At 39.8% G+C, this 19,535-nt stretch overlaps 1 protein-coding gene across 1 annotated transcript; it reads right to left on the reverse strand.

Moving 5' to 3' along the window:
- Positions 1 to 8,005: 8,005 nt before the first annotated feature.
- On the reverse strand, positions 8,006 to 8,710 carry LOC149223294 (uncharacterized). The gene has a single exon (XM_089387858.1). It carries the CDS (start codon positions 8,708 to 8,710, stop codon positions 8,006 to 8,008), a length of 705 nt encoding a protein of 234 aa, XP_089243984.1.
- Between the last annotated feature and the right edge of the window lie 10,825 nt (positions 8,711 to 19,535).

Raw genomic sequence — 19,535 nt, forward strand, 5'->3', positions numbered from 1 at the left:
TTTTCCCTTTCTTAGTTCCATCATATCTCCAGAGTCTTTTGAGTTTTGGTTTGCAATATGCAAACCTCCTTGTGGAATCGCCAAATGTTGATACATCTCCACAATTTCAAAGGTTACGTAATTCATTGCGGTGTAGTCTTCCCATCTTCAGCTCCATCTATACGAGTGTCACATAACTTGTTTCATTTTGATCCTTCACGAAGTTGAAAGAAAAGTGAATTTTCCCTCTCTTTGCAATGTTTATAAATTTATTGCAATGTTTATAAAGTTAATGTTGTTGAAAGAAGAGAAGTAAAAAGGGGGGATCTTCACATACTCACATTCTTCTTTTTCACTATCCGTCAATTATCTATTTTCTTTCAAAATGTTTGGTTAATTTTTGGCAGCTCTATGATAAATTCCCTCCTTTTGACAATCTTCCTCGTCAATAAATACCCCTCCTAACATTTGGAAGAATTTAATTTGGTTGAGGAAAAATATATTTTAATATGGAAACTGAAATGTGCACAAAAAGGACTTGTCGGCCCAAAAGGAAATTGAACACCCATGGACAGCTATAAATACAATTCAAGTGACCCTCATTTCAACATCATCATCATGATCATTCTTCTTTTTTTGGTTTGGCTCGCACTGGTTGGAAGTGGTCCGCAGAGATTGGTTTGTACAAGGCTGAAATTGTAAGGTCTTAAGCTCCCACATGTGATCTGGGGTTTTAATTTGTAGTCTCAAGGTTGTCACAAGGAATTTTTTGTTGCAACTGTAGGCACGTAGGATTACTCGTGTGGTTGGAGGGTTTCAACCACACGCGCGAAAACTCTCTCCGCACGGTTGGAAACTATGGTTTTATTTCATCGGTTGACCACAGATTTTGACAGTTAACCACAAATTTTGACAATTGCCTACATGCTTCTGAATCAGGGTTTTGATTATTAGCATTGTTGGGTTTATCTCTTGGATGTTGTTTAGTTGATTTTGCTGGATAGTTTTTTGGTTGAAGATATGTATCGTTGTACTCTCTCTTTGTTGAAACAGTGAATGACAATCTAATAAGAATAATAATTTGAAATGGTTTTTCCCCTTGTGGGGTTTTTCCCTGGTCTCTGACCAATCCTAGTGTCTCTATGTGTGAATTTTTTCTTCTATTGTTTCTTTATGTTCTATTGCATTGATAATGATATTGTTCTTTATATATAATTGCCTATGTTGAACAATGTCATGATGTTATGGGGTGAATTCAATGTGTAAATAACTTATTAGAGGAAATTTCAGCCTAAAAGTGCCCATGAATTTTTCATGTAAGCAATATGTAAACCAATCAAAATCCTTTAAATTTAAAAGGAGATACGCGTAAATATTTTGGAGGGAAAAGAAGAAAAACTATTTTTTAATTCTATTTTTGGCCTATCTCCTTATAAGTTTACTCAAATTTAAAGTGTAGAAACTAGTTGGACGCGGAATTAAATTCCACATCCAATGAGTACCCATTATGCATACTTATGAGAAGACCCATATTGATAAAAAAAAAATTGAGGATACATTAAAAAAGTGTGTTCGACACGATTTTTTAATGTATCTTTATTTTTTATCAATGTGTGTCTTCTCAGAAGTATGCATAATGGGTACTCATTGGATGAAGAATTTAACTCCACATCCAATGAGTGTCTACACTTGAAATTTGAGTAACTATATAAGGAGATAAGTTGAAAATACAATATTTAAAAAAAATAATAATAATAATAGTTTTCTTCTTTTCCCTCCAAAATTCGTAACTCTTATTTTATTATTTTTCCTTAGGAGGCCACTTTTAGGCAGAAAGTTCCTCTAATGAAATTCAATTATCTGAATAAAAGAACAATATATCCCTAAGGGAAATTTACATGGTCTTGAGGTTGGGCTAGAGAAAAGTCATTAAAGATCACCCTTATGAAAAACACCATTGATGGAAGCAATAGAAGATGGAGGTGACCTAAAAGAATGCTAGGGTTTGAAGGAAACCCTAGGAAATATGGTTATTAGGTTTTTGTGGTTACCTTGACATTAGGGTTTGGAAGAAACCTTGGATTATGATAAAGGGTTGATTTTTTTTTCTAACACTTGTGACAGATTCAATATAACCATAGATGGGCTAGTCTCAATCAGGCCTTGGTTGTTGATGAAGACAATCGGATATATTGAAGGAAACATTGTTATATGGATAATGGACAGTAATGGCTCTTGAAGGTTGGATCAATATGGTGATGATCACTTCTTGTTTAAATATAAGTACCTTTTATATTTATGCTACTTCTTTGTGATTCTATTCTTATTTATATTTATTGATTTGATTATTTCTTCCTGCATGAATATTTGAGTATCTACTACTTATAATCTCTAGATGAGATGTGATAAGTAGATCCTTATGTAGGATCAACCAAGGTGCAAAGACAGAAAGCTAGTGCAGGTAGAAAAGAGTTGGTGGTACCTAATGAAAAGGTTTCAAAAGTAGAATCTCAAAATTACAGTTTCCAATGACAAATAAGAGCTACAAGATACATAGGTATCTAAATAATACAAGGTATGTATGGTGTATTCTTTCAATATTATCATTTAGCTACAATATTAGAAGGAAATTTAAGCCTTAAGGTATGATGGGAATATCACCTTTATAAATGACTCATGCATGTAACATATTGTTTTCCTTAACATTTGCCAAGTATCTTACATTTTAGACATGATGAATTTCCTTAATTTTTTTGACATGATACTGTTGTTAAATTCTTGTGATAATAATGGAAACCTTGATGATTAAAGTGTAACAGTAAGATGGATACTCAAGGTCTTCTTGTTCACCTTGATTATTTTTTGATAATCTTAGAAAATATGAATGGATGCCCTAACTTGACAAAGAAGTGATGTTAATATTATGATTTTTGTAGTATGAAGATACACTTGTCAGTTGCCCTAGTTATAGGACACTAATCTTCGATGAATATTTGATCACATGTTTGATGAAGCAAATGATGATGATTTGTTATGATTATGAGGAATATATGTTTGTTATTATTATGAGGAATATATGTTTGAGAACCTGATATAGTTTGACTTTGTGATCTAACAGTGTCGTTGATGCATGAAAGTATTATGATAGACAGGTTGATGTTTTGAATGATAATGTTGTAGATGCCAACTAGGCATATGCAGAGGGTTAGGCCAAAGCCTTCAAAAGAAATATATATGTCTGTACAAAATTACCCAAAAGGGTCTAGTGTATCTGATCGAAAATATAAATATACAGGGAGATAAAGAGCATAATATAAGAGTCTGATAATATCAGCAAAAAAATACTACATTAGGGCCTATCATCCCCCTGGAATATCTAATTATGTATGGCCGATGGTAATACTGGTAGTGATCATCCTCCCGTTGTTCATGTATTAGCCATAGACCCCTAGGCTGGACCGCGACCTCCTTGGATAACTGGTCGGCAATCTGATTATGTTCCTTGTAAATATGATGACAAGAAATATAATCAAATTGTGATTTTAAAAGTATGGCTTCATCCAATATGTTCCTGAGTGAGTGCACATGACATGTATTTGTGTTATTGAACTAGTTTATAATGATTTTGGAGTCCCCGAAAATCTGTAGGTGTCTGCAATCATGATCCAAAGCAAAATGAAGCAAATGTCTAAGAGTGATGAGTTCAACATAGTTGTTTGTACCAGCCCCCAGGCCCATCTGGATATGGAAAATATGACTGTTAGATAGATGCAATAAAACACCGCCCCCACCCCCACATCCTTGATCTTGTGCAAATCCATCAAAGTATGCCCAGGGGTGATCTCGGTCTATATCTTTAGGTGTAACAGCACGGACAGGAGGAGTGTGTTCCTCATCGGGGATTTCGTGGAATGAGTTTATAATCTGGGTGATTGAAAGAGGCCATCAGACATCTTTATCTCTAAAGATGATTCCATTCCTATTTAACCAGAGTGACCAATAGATAAGAAGGGGGAGGTTGCATGATTTATGGTTCAAGGACTCAATCCACCAACGATTCCAAGCATCCAAAATGTTATCTCCATTCCATCTCTGAGTAATAGACAGTGAGGAGAGAACCTGTTCCCATAAATTGATAGCAGCAGGGTAGATAAGAAAGAGGTGTTCATTTGATTCTTCGGCTTGATGAAAGAGGACGCACTAGGAGGGACCATAAAAAGACCTTTTCTTCAAAATTTCCCCAGTAGGAGTTTTTTTAATTACAAAATTCCACATAAAAAACTTGGTACGTGGGAGGGCTTTGATCTTCCAAATGGTGCACCACCACCCGGCCAACTCAGGTGGCTTGTGTGTAGCATAAATAATAGGATAGCCTTCTTTTGGGGAATAATTTTTGTGCGCTGCAGGTGCCCAAATGAGTTCATCTTCATCCTCCGAGATACGAACATGTGATTCAGTCAAAGTAGAGATATAGCCCACCCAATCCTGTTGCCATTGGACAGGGATTCCCAAAAGATCAGCTGATTTCCAAGCTTGTAAAAATATGGTGGAATTCTCTGAATCGGAAATATGGGAAATTGAGTTGATGCCTCGATCGTTTAGGAAATTAATAAGATCAAGGGGAAGCATGTACATGTTGTCGCATCTTGTCCAAGGGTCCATGTCGATGCACACTGATATGCCAGATTTAATATGCCATACAAGGCCATCTCTGATAGTGGGAAGGGTGCAGAGAACAACCCTCCAGATCATCGAAATACCAGCTCTGTGCCAGGATGGGAGTCGAATCCAATCCATAATATGAAGAGGCCATATGTATTTGTGATGGACCACATCAGTCCAAAGGTTGTGTGTCGTGAGAACATGCCAACCCATCTTGGCAGCAAGAGCATGTGCAAAGGAGGATAGGTCCTTCAATCCCCAGCCACCCCATTTCTTTGGAAGGGCGATGTGACTCTAGCCCACCCAAGAAAAAGGCCTCCCCTCCTTGAAACCATTCCACAGGAATCTACAACAAATTTTTTGTATCCGAGATAGGATTCCTTTTGGAATCCAAGCCAAGGACATCCAGTATACTGGGGTCACCTCTAGGACCGATTTGATAAGGACTAAACGCCCTGCTCTGGATAAGAACCTATGATTCCAGTTATGTAGTCTTTTTTCCACCTTGGCCACAAGCCAAATCCAATCCGAAATCTTGTAACTGTGTGGCTTGATGTGGAACCCAAGATATTTGAGTCCATCTTCCAAATAAAGTCTCTGAAAAGGGAACTTATGAAGAGCGGTCTGGATTTCCTGAGGGGATCATTCTGAGAAGGAGATGGTGGATTTCAGCCGATTTGATTCCATTCCGGTTGCAAGGAAAAAAAGTTGCATGATAGCAGAGAAAATAGAGAAGTCCCTAATACCCCCATTGAGGAAGATGAGTACATAATCAAAAAAAAGTAGGTGGGTGATGATACATTGGTCTATAATCTTGATACCCTGAAGTCACCCTTCTCTTCTTTCCTATAGTATTAATCTGCTCAAACCTTCCATTACAAGGAGGAAGAGGAGTGGAGAAAGGGGACATCCCTGTCTGAGTCCTCACTCTGCATGGAAGAAATTGGAGGCCGAGCCATTTATGAGAACACTGAAGGAAACATAAGTGATACAACACATGATCCAATGAATGAAAGGAAGGGGGAAGCCCAGGTGAGTTAGAAGCATTCTTAAGTATAACCAACTGACACGATCAAAAGCCTTAGAGAGGTCGATCTTGAGGATAGAGCCTTTTAAATGCCTTGTCTTGATGGAGTGGAGGACCTCCTATGTGGTGCCAATGGCCTCATGAATTTGTCTGTTATGCAGAAAGGAAAATTGTTTAGATGATATGTGGGAAAATAGGATGGGCTTTAGTCAATTAGAAATGATTTTGGCAATAATATTGTAGAGGCAATTACAAAGGGAGATAGGCCTGAAATCATTGAAATAAAGTGGGGAGTCCACTTTGGGGATGAGGGAAATGAAGGTGGAATTGAAGGCCTCATACATTCAACCAGATGATTTGCATTCCTCCACAACCTTTAGTAGGTCCTGACCAATGGTCTCGAAGAAGGCCAAATAGAATTCAATAGACCATCCAACTGGGCTAGTGATTTTATCCTTTTTAAACCATTTGAGAGTGCTTTCTCATTCCCCCATTGTAATAGGCTTGATGAGGTTAGCTTCCACATCCTGATCAACAAATCAAGGAAATAGTCTAGCAACTCTAACAATTTCAACAAGAGTGGCCTCGGGAGGAGCCTTGAAAAGTTGTTGGAAGTGGTTAGTACCAAGATGAGCCAGTTGGTGAAAAGTGTGAGTAGGTTGGCCATCCTCATTAGGCATTTTCTAGATAGTATTAATTTCCCATCTCCCATTCACAAAGTTGTGGAAGAATTTGGTGTTGTCATCCCCTACTTGTAACCAAATAGTGCTACTTCTAAGGCGCCAAGTCTCCTCTTGTTCTTTAAGAATTTTTTATCGTTCTACCTCCAGGTCTATGAGGGTGCTTTTAGCTTCTGCATAGGAGAACCCCCTCCCATTCTCATCCATCAAATCTACCATCTTGTCTTCGATGAGCCTTAGAGTCTGCTCATCCTGATCTCTTTTATGTTTAGCCCATTGTATAGATAATGTCTTTAGGTCATTCAAATTGTGACAAAAACCTTCTAATATAGACCTCCCCTGTGCAGGAGGGTGAGCCCGCCAATATTCATTTACCAATTTGATGTAATCAGGGTCCATCAACCAGATGGAGTTGAATTTAAAGGGAGCTCTTGGTTTCTAAAAGGGTCCCGACAACTACAAAAAAATAGGGGAGTGGTCAGAAATGCCTCCAAATCCCACCCACTGTTAGAAATTTGTCAAGGCCCTTACCAAATTCTCCTTGATTAAGAAGCGATCCAATCTTCTGGCCAGTGATGCCTCTCTAGTTCTTCTATTACGCCAAGTCGGTTACAGCTTATTCATAGGGATATCTAACAGACGGTGTTTCTCCAAAAGATACTCCATAGTTTCTGAGAGGGGGTCCAACTGGGCATTGTGTCCCCAAGATTCTGCATGTCCAATTGAGAAATTGAGATCCCCTCCCAGAATAAGATTTTTGGATTTTGTGAGAGATTAGTTGAGTAGGTGATTCCAAAATTCTTCCCTGTTATGATAGGGAGCCTAAACATTGATAATTCTGAATTCCAGGCCCAGCTCCGAGGAGTATATGTCCATACCAATAAAACCACCCCCCAGGATGAAATAAAATTAATCATGCAGGTGTTAATTCCAAGTGTGATTCCCCCAGATCGTCCACTGATATCTAGAGCATGGAAGGTCCATCCCAACTTCAGGGAGTTCATCACAAAGATGACCTACTCGGCCAACCCAAGGGTTTCTTGTAGATAGATAATATCGATCTGCTCAGAATCCAGAAGTCTTCTGAGGGCTAGTTTTTTGGCAGGGCTAACCAACCCTCTATAGTTGAAAGAGATCCACTTCATGTATGAGGCTGGGGGAGGGTGTTTGATGCTCTAAGAACCCTATCAAGTGTAGTTTTCTTACCTTGAGCCACATCCACCCCTGCTTGGATAATGGATTTAGAAATGAAAGAATGCTGACCCCTTGGAGGCTTGGAGATCTTGGGGGGGGAGATCAGGCCAATACCAGAAGGCTCAAAGGGGTGTTTCCCCCGAGAGCGAATATTGTAGGGGTGAGAGTGACAGGAGGAGACCGATGCACCAAGAGAGGGAGGTGAAGTGGTCAGCCCAGGTATAGATGGTGAGGTGGTAGTAAAGGATGGGGGAGGGGGGTTTAGAGGGAAAGTAAGAGGAGTGGTGGATATGCATGCAAAGGATGAAAATGAAACATGAAATTGAGGTGCAAAAGTAGATAACGATAAAGAAGATGCAGAGAAAAGAGATGAAGAAATACCCGTAGAAAGGGCGGCTGCAGCAGCTGCCCGAGATCTTGTCATGGGAGGTGAAGGAGGCCGGGGGGTGGCCAATGAAGTCATCTATGCAGAACTGTGATCCGGTGGCTTCAGATGAGAGGACTGAGAAGGTTTCTTATCTACGGGAGCTTGTGTCGCAGGGTCGGTGCCATCTATGTATTTGATGGGAGAGGAGGCAGCAGTAACCAATGGGAATTCCTTGTAGAGATGGCTGACCTTGTGACACCTCCTACATCTGAACGACACCCCTTCATAATCCAGAATCTGGATGCGGGTGAATCTTTTCCACTGAAGAGTGATCTGCTCCTCTAGTCCTTCTCTGGTGTCCAAGTACACCAAGATGTGCGCCAACGATTTGTTGCCTGAGGTAATGAAATATTTATCATAATCAAGGAATGTGCCCAATACATTCCCAATGCGAGTAAAAATGTCCTCAGACCAGAAATGTAGGGGAAGTCCCAGGAGACGGACCCAAAGTAGCCCAGCACCCAATTTCTCCCGCTCGGTGTCAAAAAGAGGACTCCATCTCTTAAGCAACATGGGTGCCAATTCTATGTGCCAATACCGTGAGAGGACCCATGATGTATAATCCTCCCTTTGAAAACTTAGAGCGAACCAGCCATGAGCCAGAGTGGTAACGGACGGGAGTTCACTGAGGATGTTCCCCCAAATCTTAGTGACCCAAAGATAGAGTCGAGTGGCCAAGTAAGACCTTCCTCTGACCCTTCCCACCAGAACCTTGTTTGTCGTGTCCACTATGTCACCCATTTGTACTCCTTCTCTAAAATAGAGGGACAGGTCCCTGTGTGAGGCTTTGATGCACTTAGATCTTCTAGCTTTGCCCAAACGAGGGGTTGTCGAATGATCCTATAGGGGGTCTTGGGTACTCGAGGGAGCCTCTTATGACCTAGGGCTATATGACCTATGGTTTACGTTCATGACATTGAAACATCTAGATGAAAATGATGGTTGCCCAGGTTCAACAATAGAGGTCGGAAACGATGATGAAGCTGGGATGTGTGAATGGGGATTAACCCCAGTCGATACCCACAAATGAGGGATGGGCGAAATTGGACGGCAAGAGGGGTGGGTTAGGGAGCGGATGGTCGAAAGATGGAGATGGAGGAATGCAGAAGGCAAGAAATTGTAAGAAGGTCAAAGAGAAGGAAGGACGATTGAGGCCCAGAAATGAAATTAAGAGACATGAAAACTACAAGCTGGGCACGGAGGTATCGAGGTCGAAGTAGACAGGTCTCAGTCCCGACTATGGTGAATGAGGATGACCTAGGGACCCAGAAAATGACACATCTGATACAGAGCTAGGGTGTTTCCAAATGGGCTCATCGGGGAAAGGCTCCTTTGAGTAGTTGACAGTATCTTCCTCCATCACCGAAAAATGTTGCATCCAAAGACAGAATGGTAGGAATGGGTTTTAGGGTGCATCGACCATAATGTCAATGGAATATGCAGCAGACTATCACGGTGAGATCGCCACGCAGATTGGGTAGGGTGGAGATAGCTATAGTTGTAGTGAGAGTGAAACAAAGCCTAAACCCTAACTGAAATCCGTTGTTGCACCAGATCGGAGCTCCATTTGTCCAATTCTTTCCTCTCTCTCTCTAAACAATTTAATATTATTTAAGATACGTGCCTCTTTTTAAATTTAAAGGATTTTGATTGGTTTACATATTATGACATGGAAATTACATGAAAATTTCATGGCCACTTTTAGGCTGAAATTTCCTCTATTGAAATATGGTCATGAATAAACATTTGATGTTGTGGAAAACGTTTTGGCAAGTTCTGATTTGAGTAGAGAAGGTTTCTCATAGTCCAAGCCCCAACCGTTGGGAGAATTTCTTAAGGGTGTGACTATAAGCCTCCCAACCGTAAGAAAGAAGGCTTATGGGTGTGGTTGAGCCTGTAGGAAACAAAAATTAACATCTTATGCATAAGACCAGGAGCACACCAGGAGTATGACATACCTATATACATGGATCAGATGATGGAGAGTTCTATGAGCAGGCAAGTTTTTTTTAGGATCTACATAATGTTTGACTTATTATAGAGAATGTGAATGCCTTGACTAATCTTGTGATTGCCAGGGACTGAAATATGCATATCAACATGTTATTTGTTTTGATTTGGTAATTGGAGCTAGTATGATAGAAAAGGATTGCTCCTTGATATGTGGTGATTTTTATTATAGTTATTGTAGGAATCTCACAATGAACATATGACTTGTCCTTGGTGTATATGATCATGTGGATTACTAAAGATGAATTTGCAAAAAAAAATACTTGTGAATTTTTGAGGTTGTATTTGGTGCTAGAGAAGAAGTGAAAGAAGAAAGCTTTTGACAAAGTTGTATCTAAATAGCTTGATGAGGAAATAAGTAGCATCAAAATGATTGAGGACCCCAAAGGTTTGTGTTTAATTTAATATATTTGAAGGTTTATTACGGATTGGGGTTGTGATTGTGCAGGAAATCTCCACAAAAATATTGAACAGTGGAATCATATATATATATATATATATATATATATATATATATATATATATATATATATATATATATATATATATATATATATATATATATATATATATATATATATATATTCAACCTTGGACATGCACCTAGATACCTGGGTTGGTGTTAGATCTTAAAATCCTCATGGTACCTAGAATGGCTAAAGCTTGACTACAACTTAATCCCACCCGATTAGAGTACCCTAGTGAGGTATCTAATTCATAGCACTACATGTGTTGTGAAATCTTCATAGGTTATATTACTTTGAGATATTCCATGTACCTTTGTATGTATGTGATTATGAATACCTCCCTAGTTAAGAGGGAGTGTTGAAGAGTGTAACTAGTGTCGGTCTTCATAATTGTATTTGAGTCATGATGTAATGTATTTGTAAAAAGAAAGAAAAATCAATTTTATTATAAAGGAAATTGACTTATTAAAGCATGGGTTTCATGCTTGGGTCAATGATGTTAGGTCAAATCCACCATTGTAGTCTTCTTGGGTTTATGTCAAGAGTCCTTGTCTTTTTCAATATGTAAAAGACCCTTCTTGGGCTTCATCTATCAAAGAATATATTTATTTTTATGTAAAATAGTTCATTTAGTCCTCCTCCACCAAGTCAGCCTCAACCTAGACAAGTCGGCCTCATTAAGGAGGAAGAATCCACTATAAAAGGGCAGCAACTCGACTCATTTGAAACACATTAATCACAAGTTTGATTTGCAGTAGCTAAAGAGAAAAACAAGGTGTGAAGTTCAAGGAAGAGGAAGAAAACCCTAGCGAAGGAGAAGGAAGTCTTTGTCAAGCAAACGGAAGTCAAATTTTCTCTCTCTACTCTCACACGTGTGAAGTTCTAAAGTTTCTATGGAGGCCAAAATTACTGCAGTAGGACCGAAATTATGGTTGTTGGGTGCCAAAATTATGGGTTATTGTTAGGATGTAGTTGTTGGACAAGAAGAGACTACTCAAATTTTCTTAATAATATTGGAAGGTTGACTTGGTGGAGGAGGAAGGTATTTTGGTCATGTTTAAGGTCTTTATCTATCTCAATTTTATTAGTGGAATAGTTTGACAAGTTTTTCCCCTAGAGAGGGGTTTTATCCCTGGCTGAGTGCCTACATATGGCATTGTTAATATTCATGTTTTTCTTTGATGATTTATTGATGAAACAAAGATAAAAGAAGATAATAATTCCACAAGAATATCACAAGTAATTATCAATATAAGAGACTCTTTCTACCATTCTGAATTTCTAATAGATTCCATGCTTTATCCCTTGTGATTGCCACATTTTATTGGCCTCTTTCTGCGTAATGAGTCTTGGTTTTGTTTTGTCGTCACTGTTATAATTTTCTTGGCCTATCATTCACTTTAACTTTGTTTTTTATCCTTTCATGTATGGACCGTTGTGATGAGTGGTATTATTGAGCTAGACTCTTTGCTTCAATATGCTTTGCATGGTTCCTTCATGCCGAAACTAGTTGCTACATTTATACCACCCATTCCTCCAAGACGAGCTTCCTTAGTGTCTTTATTATCCTCATTAAACACTAAACAACATCGAGCTCCTTTTTTCCTTGTTTTCATCCTCGTTAATAAATCAAAATGTTAAGTACATTTTGGCCCTCTTTTCATGCCTTGTTAAACTTATGAAAATCTCAAGCTTCTTTCACTATATTTTCATGCTCGTAAAATCTAAATAAAAATGTCGAGTTCTTTTCGTCTTTTCTTGCTCATTATGTAAATTGAAAGTTGGAAAGTGATCTATTTTCCATTCTCAAAGCTTGTTAAACCATGGGAAGGGTATGAGTGTACTTTTATCTCTTTTTTGGCCTCATTGAATTTAATGAAAAAGGAACCTGTTGAGAATACTTGTCTTCTCTTTCATTCTCATTAAACTATGAAGGAGATTAAAAAAGATAAAATGGTAGGGGAACCTTTATTTCTGTTAGTCATCAAAATGGCAGTGTCAGTCGCATCGCCCTTGAACATGGCACTAGTTTGAATCATTATCTTATTGTTGAGTTTTATCTTGCCTAGGAGTCGTACCATACATATGATTATGTCTACTCCTCCAACTTGTTACTCTTTCATTCATTATGGAGTGTGCTTCAATGCCTTGTGTTGTCTCACGATACCATATGGTGCTTATTAGTCATGCTTCGAAGCCACTTTTATTTTTTGTCATCGTGTTTTCAAGGGAAGTCTCGGCCTGTGTTAGCCATCTACAATTTCTTTTTGAACTTTTTGATTCATCCGTCCCTGTGTCGGTTGTACTTCATCGCTTCATGTATTCATTCATTCACTACATCACCTTGGTATATTTCATGTTGGTTGATCGAGGATCCATCAAGGCCCTCCTTCGATGTATCTTCTCCAATCAACTTCAACTCATTATCTAGGTGCTTGATCTAAGAACTAGTGTTACCTTGGAGCTTGCATGCCTTAGTGGTAGGTTTCCTTGGAATCGATAGTGGGTTGCCATCATTGACTCTTGACTTGTCGAGTCTGAGAGTGTTTGATTTCATCTCATCTATTCACACTTAGTGAATTATACTAGATACCTTAGGGTCCATTTTCATCATTGGTGGGTCCCCTCACATCTATTAATGATACACCTTGTTGACCAGTAATCAGGTGATTTCTACCATGATCGAAATCAACACATCTATTCGCATGTTGTGGATTCGTACCATCAGGGGTTATTTCGAAGACCCTAGGTTAGGTTATGTATTCATTATGTACTTTCAGGACTACTCTGGGACAACTCTTGTCTGTCATGTGTCCATAGTTATACTAATTTATATTGTGGCATATATCCATACTCTATTTGGTTGTGGATATGATCTGTTTGATGAGTCACATGGATCCACTATGTATCATTCTTAGCCATGTCCTAGCATTTCATGGATCCATAGTGTATGATTTTGGTGGCCATATTTAGCTTCTCTTTATGACTGAGCATGGGTATGCCTTCCTCGGGGATGTTATTAGCACATATGAGACTTCAACATTTGGCCTTTTCCGATTCAGATCCTTTTCTTTGTCTCCTTCCTCCCATTTTGACCTCTAAGATTTATTTTAATTCATTTCATCCATTGGTTACTCTTCTGACCTCATGCATTAAGGTGAATATGTTACCAGCCTATTTTTCTCCCTAGATTCAGTACTCGTGGATCCTTTTATTGTTGACCACTTGCTTGATATTTGACCTATATTTTGACCTAGTCTTGTCCATGGTCGCTAGGACCTAGTGTATGATAGATCAATTCTAGCCTTCTAGTCGCATGGAGCACCCTTTTGCATAGCGACTAGAGTTGAAGTTTCTTAGTTCAGTCCCTATGATCTTGACTAATGTTTTGGAGGATTACTTTCCCCAAGAGATCAATTCAAACCTACATGATATCTTACCTCTTTGAGTTGGCTTGGGTGCATTATTAGAAAATATTCCTAACTTCTCTTTCCCCTAAGAATCTACATTTTTCCTCCTTGGAAGCCCTCTAGGTCTTTACTGGTTGGTTTATCCTTGAGGGTCAAGCAATATTTGGATTTTTGGAGAGTTGGAGAGTCATTATGCTATTGTGATTTTGTGAGAGATTATGAGCTATTTTGGTTTCAATTAGACACTATGGGAATCTGGAGGAGAAGATCCATATGTGATGGTATACATTCTTTGTATCTATTTCATTTCATGGTTAATAAAAGTAAACTTCTCTTCCATTAAATCTATATTTATAATTTATTTTTCATGTTGATTTGTTTGAGTTGAAGGTCCTCCGTGGAAGACCATTTGTGTGATTTTTTTGGTGTTGATTGTGTGCAATATTTAGATCTATTATAGAGGACAAGATCTCTTGGTTGGAGCAGGGATTCTCTACATCAGATCCAACACTCACCATCAACCTGCGTGAATCTTGAGTACCAAACTCAAACCCTAGATAGGGAAACTTATAAATGGATGATTGATTTTCTTACATTGTTGGGGGATCTATTTGTTTGTACACTTCTTGTTATATTTCCTGTACTCCTTTGTATCGTATATTCTTAGGGCTAAGACTATGGAGAAACATCTCCTAGTGGTTTTGCAAACATATCCATATCACCCCTCTACTACTTTCTACACACCAACCTATAGGAGACATGTTAAGTTTAAGTATGTTCTATGTTGATAGAAAATTTACTTCAATTTTCCATATTAGCTCAATATCAATTCCAGATTAGAAATCACATTTATCATGATAGTAAAATGCAGATAGAACATAAACATAAATCGCAGAATATAAGCCAAGACAAGAGGAGACAAGATGTGGCGCCAGCCAAGGACAAACCCCAATGTGGGGAAACCCTTGATCAATTCTTCTTATATGTTCTTCAATAGTTCAACAAAGAGAGAGAGATAGTATGTATACATCAAAAGTCAACATTTTGACTTGTCATAATAAGAGCAGAGTTCTTCTCTAAGAATATGACACATGAGGTAGTTGATCCAAACACATGTGATTCCAACACCTTGTTGTACCTATCATTGTGTTGCACAATGCTGCACCATCATACCATGTCCATCATCACTGTGTTGCACCATCACTGAGTTGTATCTCATCATGTTGTACCGAACATGTTGCTCTTCATCATCATGCTGCACTATGCATCGCTGTGGTGCACCACTATCATTGTGCACTATGTTGCACCTATTTACTATTGTCCCCATCACTATGCACCCATTATACACATGTTGCATCCTTCGTGGCATTCATGTTGTTGTACCCTATTACTATGTGTCCCATCATATCATATTGCTGCACCCTATTACTATGTTGTCAATGTGTTGACGGTGTTGGAACCGCCAACATCAAGGGATCACCCCGGTATGAAGTCCCAACTAGACCTCACACTGTTTGGTGTGGGAGTCCCATCCGATACGATGGCCCGATTTCCATTTTCTTAATGATTTGCCCCAAATCTTGCTTGTTAGCACAGGAGAGTGGTTTGCTTTGTCTTTGAGAAGTGAGGTTAACATGCCTAGTGAGTGTAAGTGTCACTCGTGTCAATGGTTCTTTCACTATCGAGGGAGAGGGTGAGAGTGAGTTCCAGGTCCATTGGGAGCAGTCCCAACACTACTAGGAACACACAACACAACAGGACATACACAGCTTCCAATGGATTAGTCCACACGGATGCGGAAGTCACAACACACAAGGGAATATAACACATATAACACTCGACAAATTAGTCCACATGAGTGCAATGGTAGTTTACAGCAAGTTCAATGTGAAAGGTATGTATGATGTTTGGGAGAGTAGTCTACACAGGCGAGACAGTGTTAATATCATATACAACACATTCCCATTAACATATTATGAATTACAACAAGTGATATAGTTCAAATGTGGAACATAGGTTAAAGAAAAATGCATCACAAGTGTTAAATATTAGTCTTACAACAATTACAATACATGTGTGAAAACGTGTTGGCCTAGTAGTAGGCTTCTGAATTAAGCGAAAGTTCCAAGACACATCATTACACCATACATCACTAACCCCGTGTGAGAGGCGTTGGAGCCACTACTTACTCCTCAAAGGAAATATTACAGACTCTCTTGGCTATGTGGGAGGAGTTGAGGTGAAAAGTCCTTTGCATGTACAAATGAGGGGGTATTTATAGCCAAGGGTGAAAACTAACCCTTGTGGTTGTTCAACTACCCTCATGATTATTTGACTTCCATGACTTTTCAACTTTACATGACTCTTTGTACAATAAGTGGGTCTCTTGGACTTCCACGTTACATTACATTGATTGAAAACATAGCCCATAGTGGAGATGTGGGTGACATGACTCGACATGACAATGTTGGTACATTCATGCTGCTGTTGGAGTGCATGTCGAGCTACAGTGTTGTTGGGTGATGGATGTCTTCATGGTGTATCACAACTTCACCTCCGCATGGCAAAGTGCGCAGAGTCTTTGATGGTCTTTGGTTCGCTTGATGATGCTTAGGCATGTTTCTCCTTTCTTGCATGTTGGAAGGCTTGACAGGCTCATCTATTCGTGAAAGGTGCATGTTCGTCTGTTCATCTATTCATGAGAACATCTTGCATGTTTGCTCGTTCGTCCGTCCATGAACATATCTTTGCATGATCATCCGTTCGCGAGAACATCTCTTCACATGCATCGTTTGTTTCTCTATTGGTGAATCCTTCTGCATGTGCTCCCTTTGTTCATCCCATTCGTCGTCTTGGCATGTTTGTTGGTGTACATATACTTGCAGTCACTCATGACGAGACGACATCAAATCCAAAAACTCCTAGTCTACCATGACACATGATCATTTCGGATGCAGGTGACCAGGAGAGGTAGCAAGGTTGTGAAGTAGGATGATGGCTCCGAGCACTGCTGATGAAAACTATGCAAGAGTCACTTAGTGATGAAGATGGCCAATCTAAGTTGACAGTGACTGTCTGCAAGATCTGGCTCGGCTGGAAGGCGAAATTGCGGAAATTTTGGGAGGGACAGTCTAGGCTGCAGGAAGGAAAGGTAGGAAGGATCTGCATAGTTTCCAAAATGAGTGGGTAGTAGGGGCTAGAAGGCCAAATTTGCACAATTTTCTAGAGGAACAAGTCGGGCTTCAAGGAGGGTCAGTAGGCAGAGATTGCACAGTTTTTGGGAGGAAATGCCCAGGAGCCTGGCATCCAAAACTGCACAATTCCCAGAGGGAAATGGCAGTTGGCTGCTGGGGTCACTGGCAGCCAAAATTACGTAATTCCCAGATGGTACTAGCAGTTGGCTGCTAGGGTCACTGGCAGCCAAAACTACACAATTCCCAGAGGGAACTGGTAGTTGCCTGCTGGGTCACTGGCAGCAGAAATTGCACAATTCCTGAAGGGAACTAGCAGTCTGCTACTAGGAGATGTTGGCTGAGGAAACTGCACTAAGGCTAGGAGGTTGGCCTGCTGATCATCTCTATGCAATTTCTGAGTTGAATGGACTGTTGGGTAGTAGAAGGCCTCCTCCTGAAAACTGCGCAATTTCTTGGATGAGCAGTCGGTCCACTGTTGAGATGACTTACTGGGAAAACTGTGTAATTTTCTGAGGGAGACAAGGACGAGCACTTGGTATCTGTCTGGCCTATCTACGTAATTTCCTCAGTCAACTAAGCAAGTAAGGTCAATGGCCTTTGCGTAATCTTTGAGGGGAGTCAATCCTGGGTTGACTATCGGGTCCGAATTTCCAGGTGGTCAGTATGAAAATGGATTGAATTGCTTGCGGGAAGCGCAGCTTGAAAATACTTGCTTGATGCTTCTACGTTGTTCTGGTTGACAGTCAATCGAGTCGATCGCGAGGTGATGGTACGACTATCAGAGGCTAGTCTAGTCATCAGAACTTCAGCAAAAATGACTAAGTGTGTGAATGATCAAAAGATGCATAGGTGATCATGCAAACACACACTCTTATGACTCGATGGCAAAACGAATCAAACCATCCAAACACACATGTTCAACATGACTGACCGACGGTGCAATTGATAAGCACGACAATCGCAATTGACCATTCATTGATCAAGATGACGCTTGCGCAACAATGAATGTGACTCCCTGTGTGTGTGACAGATGCTTTCATAGCAAACACAACAAGCACATACGAAGTGAAGACTTTGAGCATAACCAGAACATGGTCGCAAGTATGACTTAGACACTAGCATGCAAAAACTTGAATGAAATGAACAAGCAAGGCGAATGCAAGGACTCACACGAGCTCATGAACTGAACCCGAGAGTGTGCAATCATCAAGTGAAACTCTCAAGGGAGGCTCTGAAATTGGGTGCATGCCAAAATTTTGAAGGGTGGTTGTAGCTGCTAGAACTCCAACTTCTCTGTTTCAGTTCATTGCTAGCATAGGGCCTTGGTCTTTCGCGGAGTATTGAATCGTTGTGTGGGTTACTTCGGCTTCCCCACTTACTCCATGGACATACATGGTCCACCCTTTGACAACTCATCAAACACAATCAAAAGTTCAGCTTGATCTCAGTCTTTTGAATTTGGGAAGGGTAGTTTAGCACACAAGTTGAAGATTTTCAAAGTATAATTTTTCATCTCTGGTGTTGCTCCGCTGCGAGCAGGCCTGGATAGTACGAAAACAAAGTCATGCAGGAACACACACATTTCTCCACTACCATCAAGCTTGGACAGTACCCCAGTGGAGTTGTATGCTTCACCTCTCTGCACACGAAGCCTTTCTCTTCTTTCGCCTTTGTATTTTTCAAGAGGACTGTGCATAGGAACTTAATGATTTTTGGGGCAGAAGGGGGATCCTGACTTATTGAGAGTAGAAGAGGTTGTTCCTTCAGAGAAGCATGTAAGACCTATGACATAGGTTTGCTCATTTAGATTTTCCCATTCTTCGTTTCTACTAGTTGGATGAGCTTGAACACAGAGTAGAACACTGAGTATAGGCATGGGGCTTCCCAGTGTGGACATAGGTTCATGGTTGGACCAAAACTTCCCTTGCAGACGGTTATATTTTCCATCAATACTTCATCGGCCGAAGGTTATAACCAAGCATAGAGAATATGGACACAAGACTGGCCAAGTGCTGCAGTGTCACAAGTCTCTTCAAATTTCAGCCACATACTTTATTCAAAAGCCAGAACGTAGTAGTTGGCAGCATTTATTTCCGGAAACAAAAATAGTAATATACCAAGCAAACAAAAAAACGTAAACAAAAATAGTAATCAAAGAAACCAAGTCAGCAAGAAAACAATCATGCAAACCAGAAAGCAAAGACAAGCGAAAAAACAAAAACTACTCCTACTCCTACATTAAACAGTCGGGGTTACGTGAAATGAAATTTCCAATGAAGCCACCTTAGGTGTACCCGACATACAGTCACAAAGATACGAGTGATTAAAACAGATAAAAATAGTGTGCAACAGAAAATTAAAAAACTGGAAAAACTTGCACACAAGAGAGAAGGTCTCGCCTGTGGGTGGAAGAATGTGTCACGACCACCCAACACACGTGCGTACCTCTTCCATGACTACCATTTTTCAACAAACCTCGAAGGCC

Source organism: Pinus tabuliformis, chromosome Q, assembly GCF_031772625.1.
Source record: "Pinus tabuliformis cultivar Carrire ecotype Pingquan chromosome Q, CPIR1, whole genome shotgun sequence".
NCBI lineage: Eukaryota > Viridiplantae > Streptophyta > Pinopsida > Pinales > Pinaceae > Pinus > Pinus tabuliformis.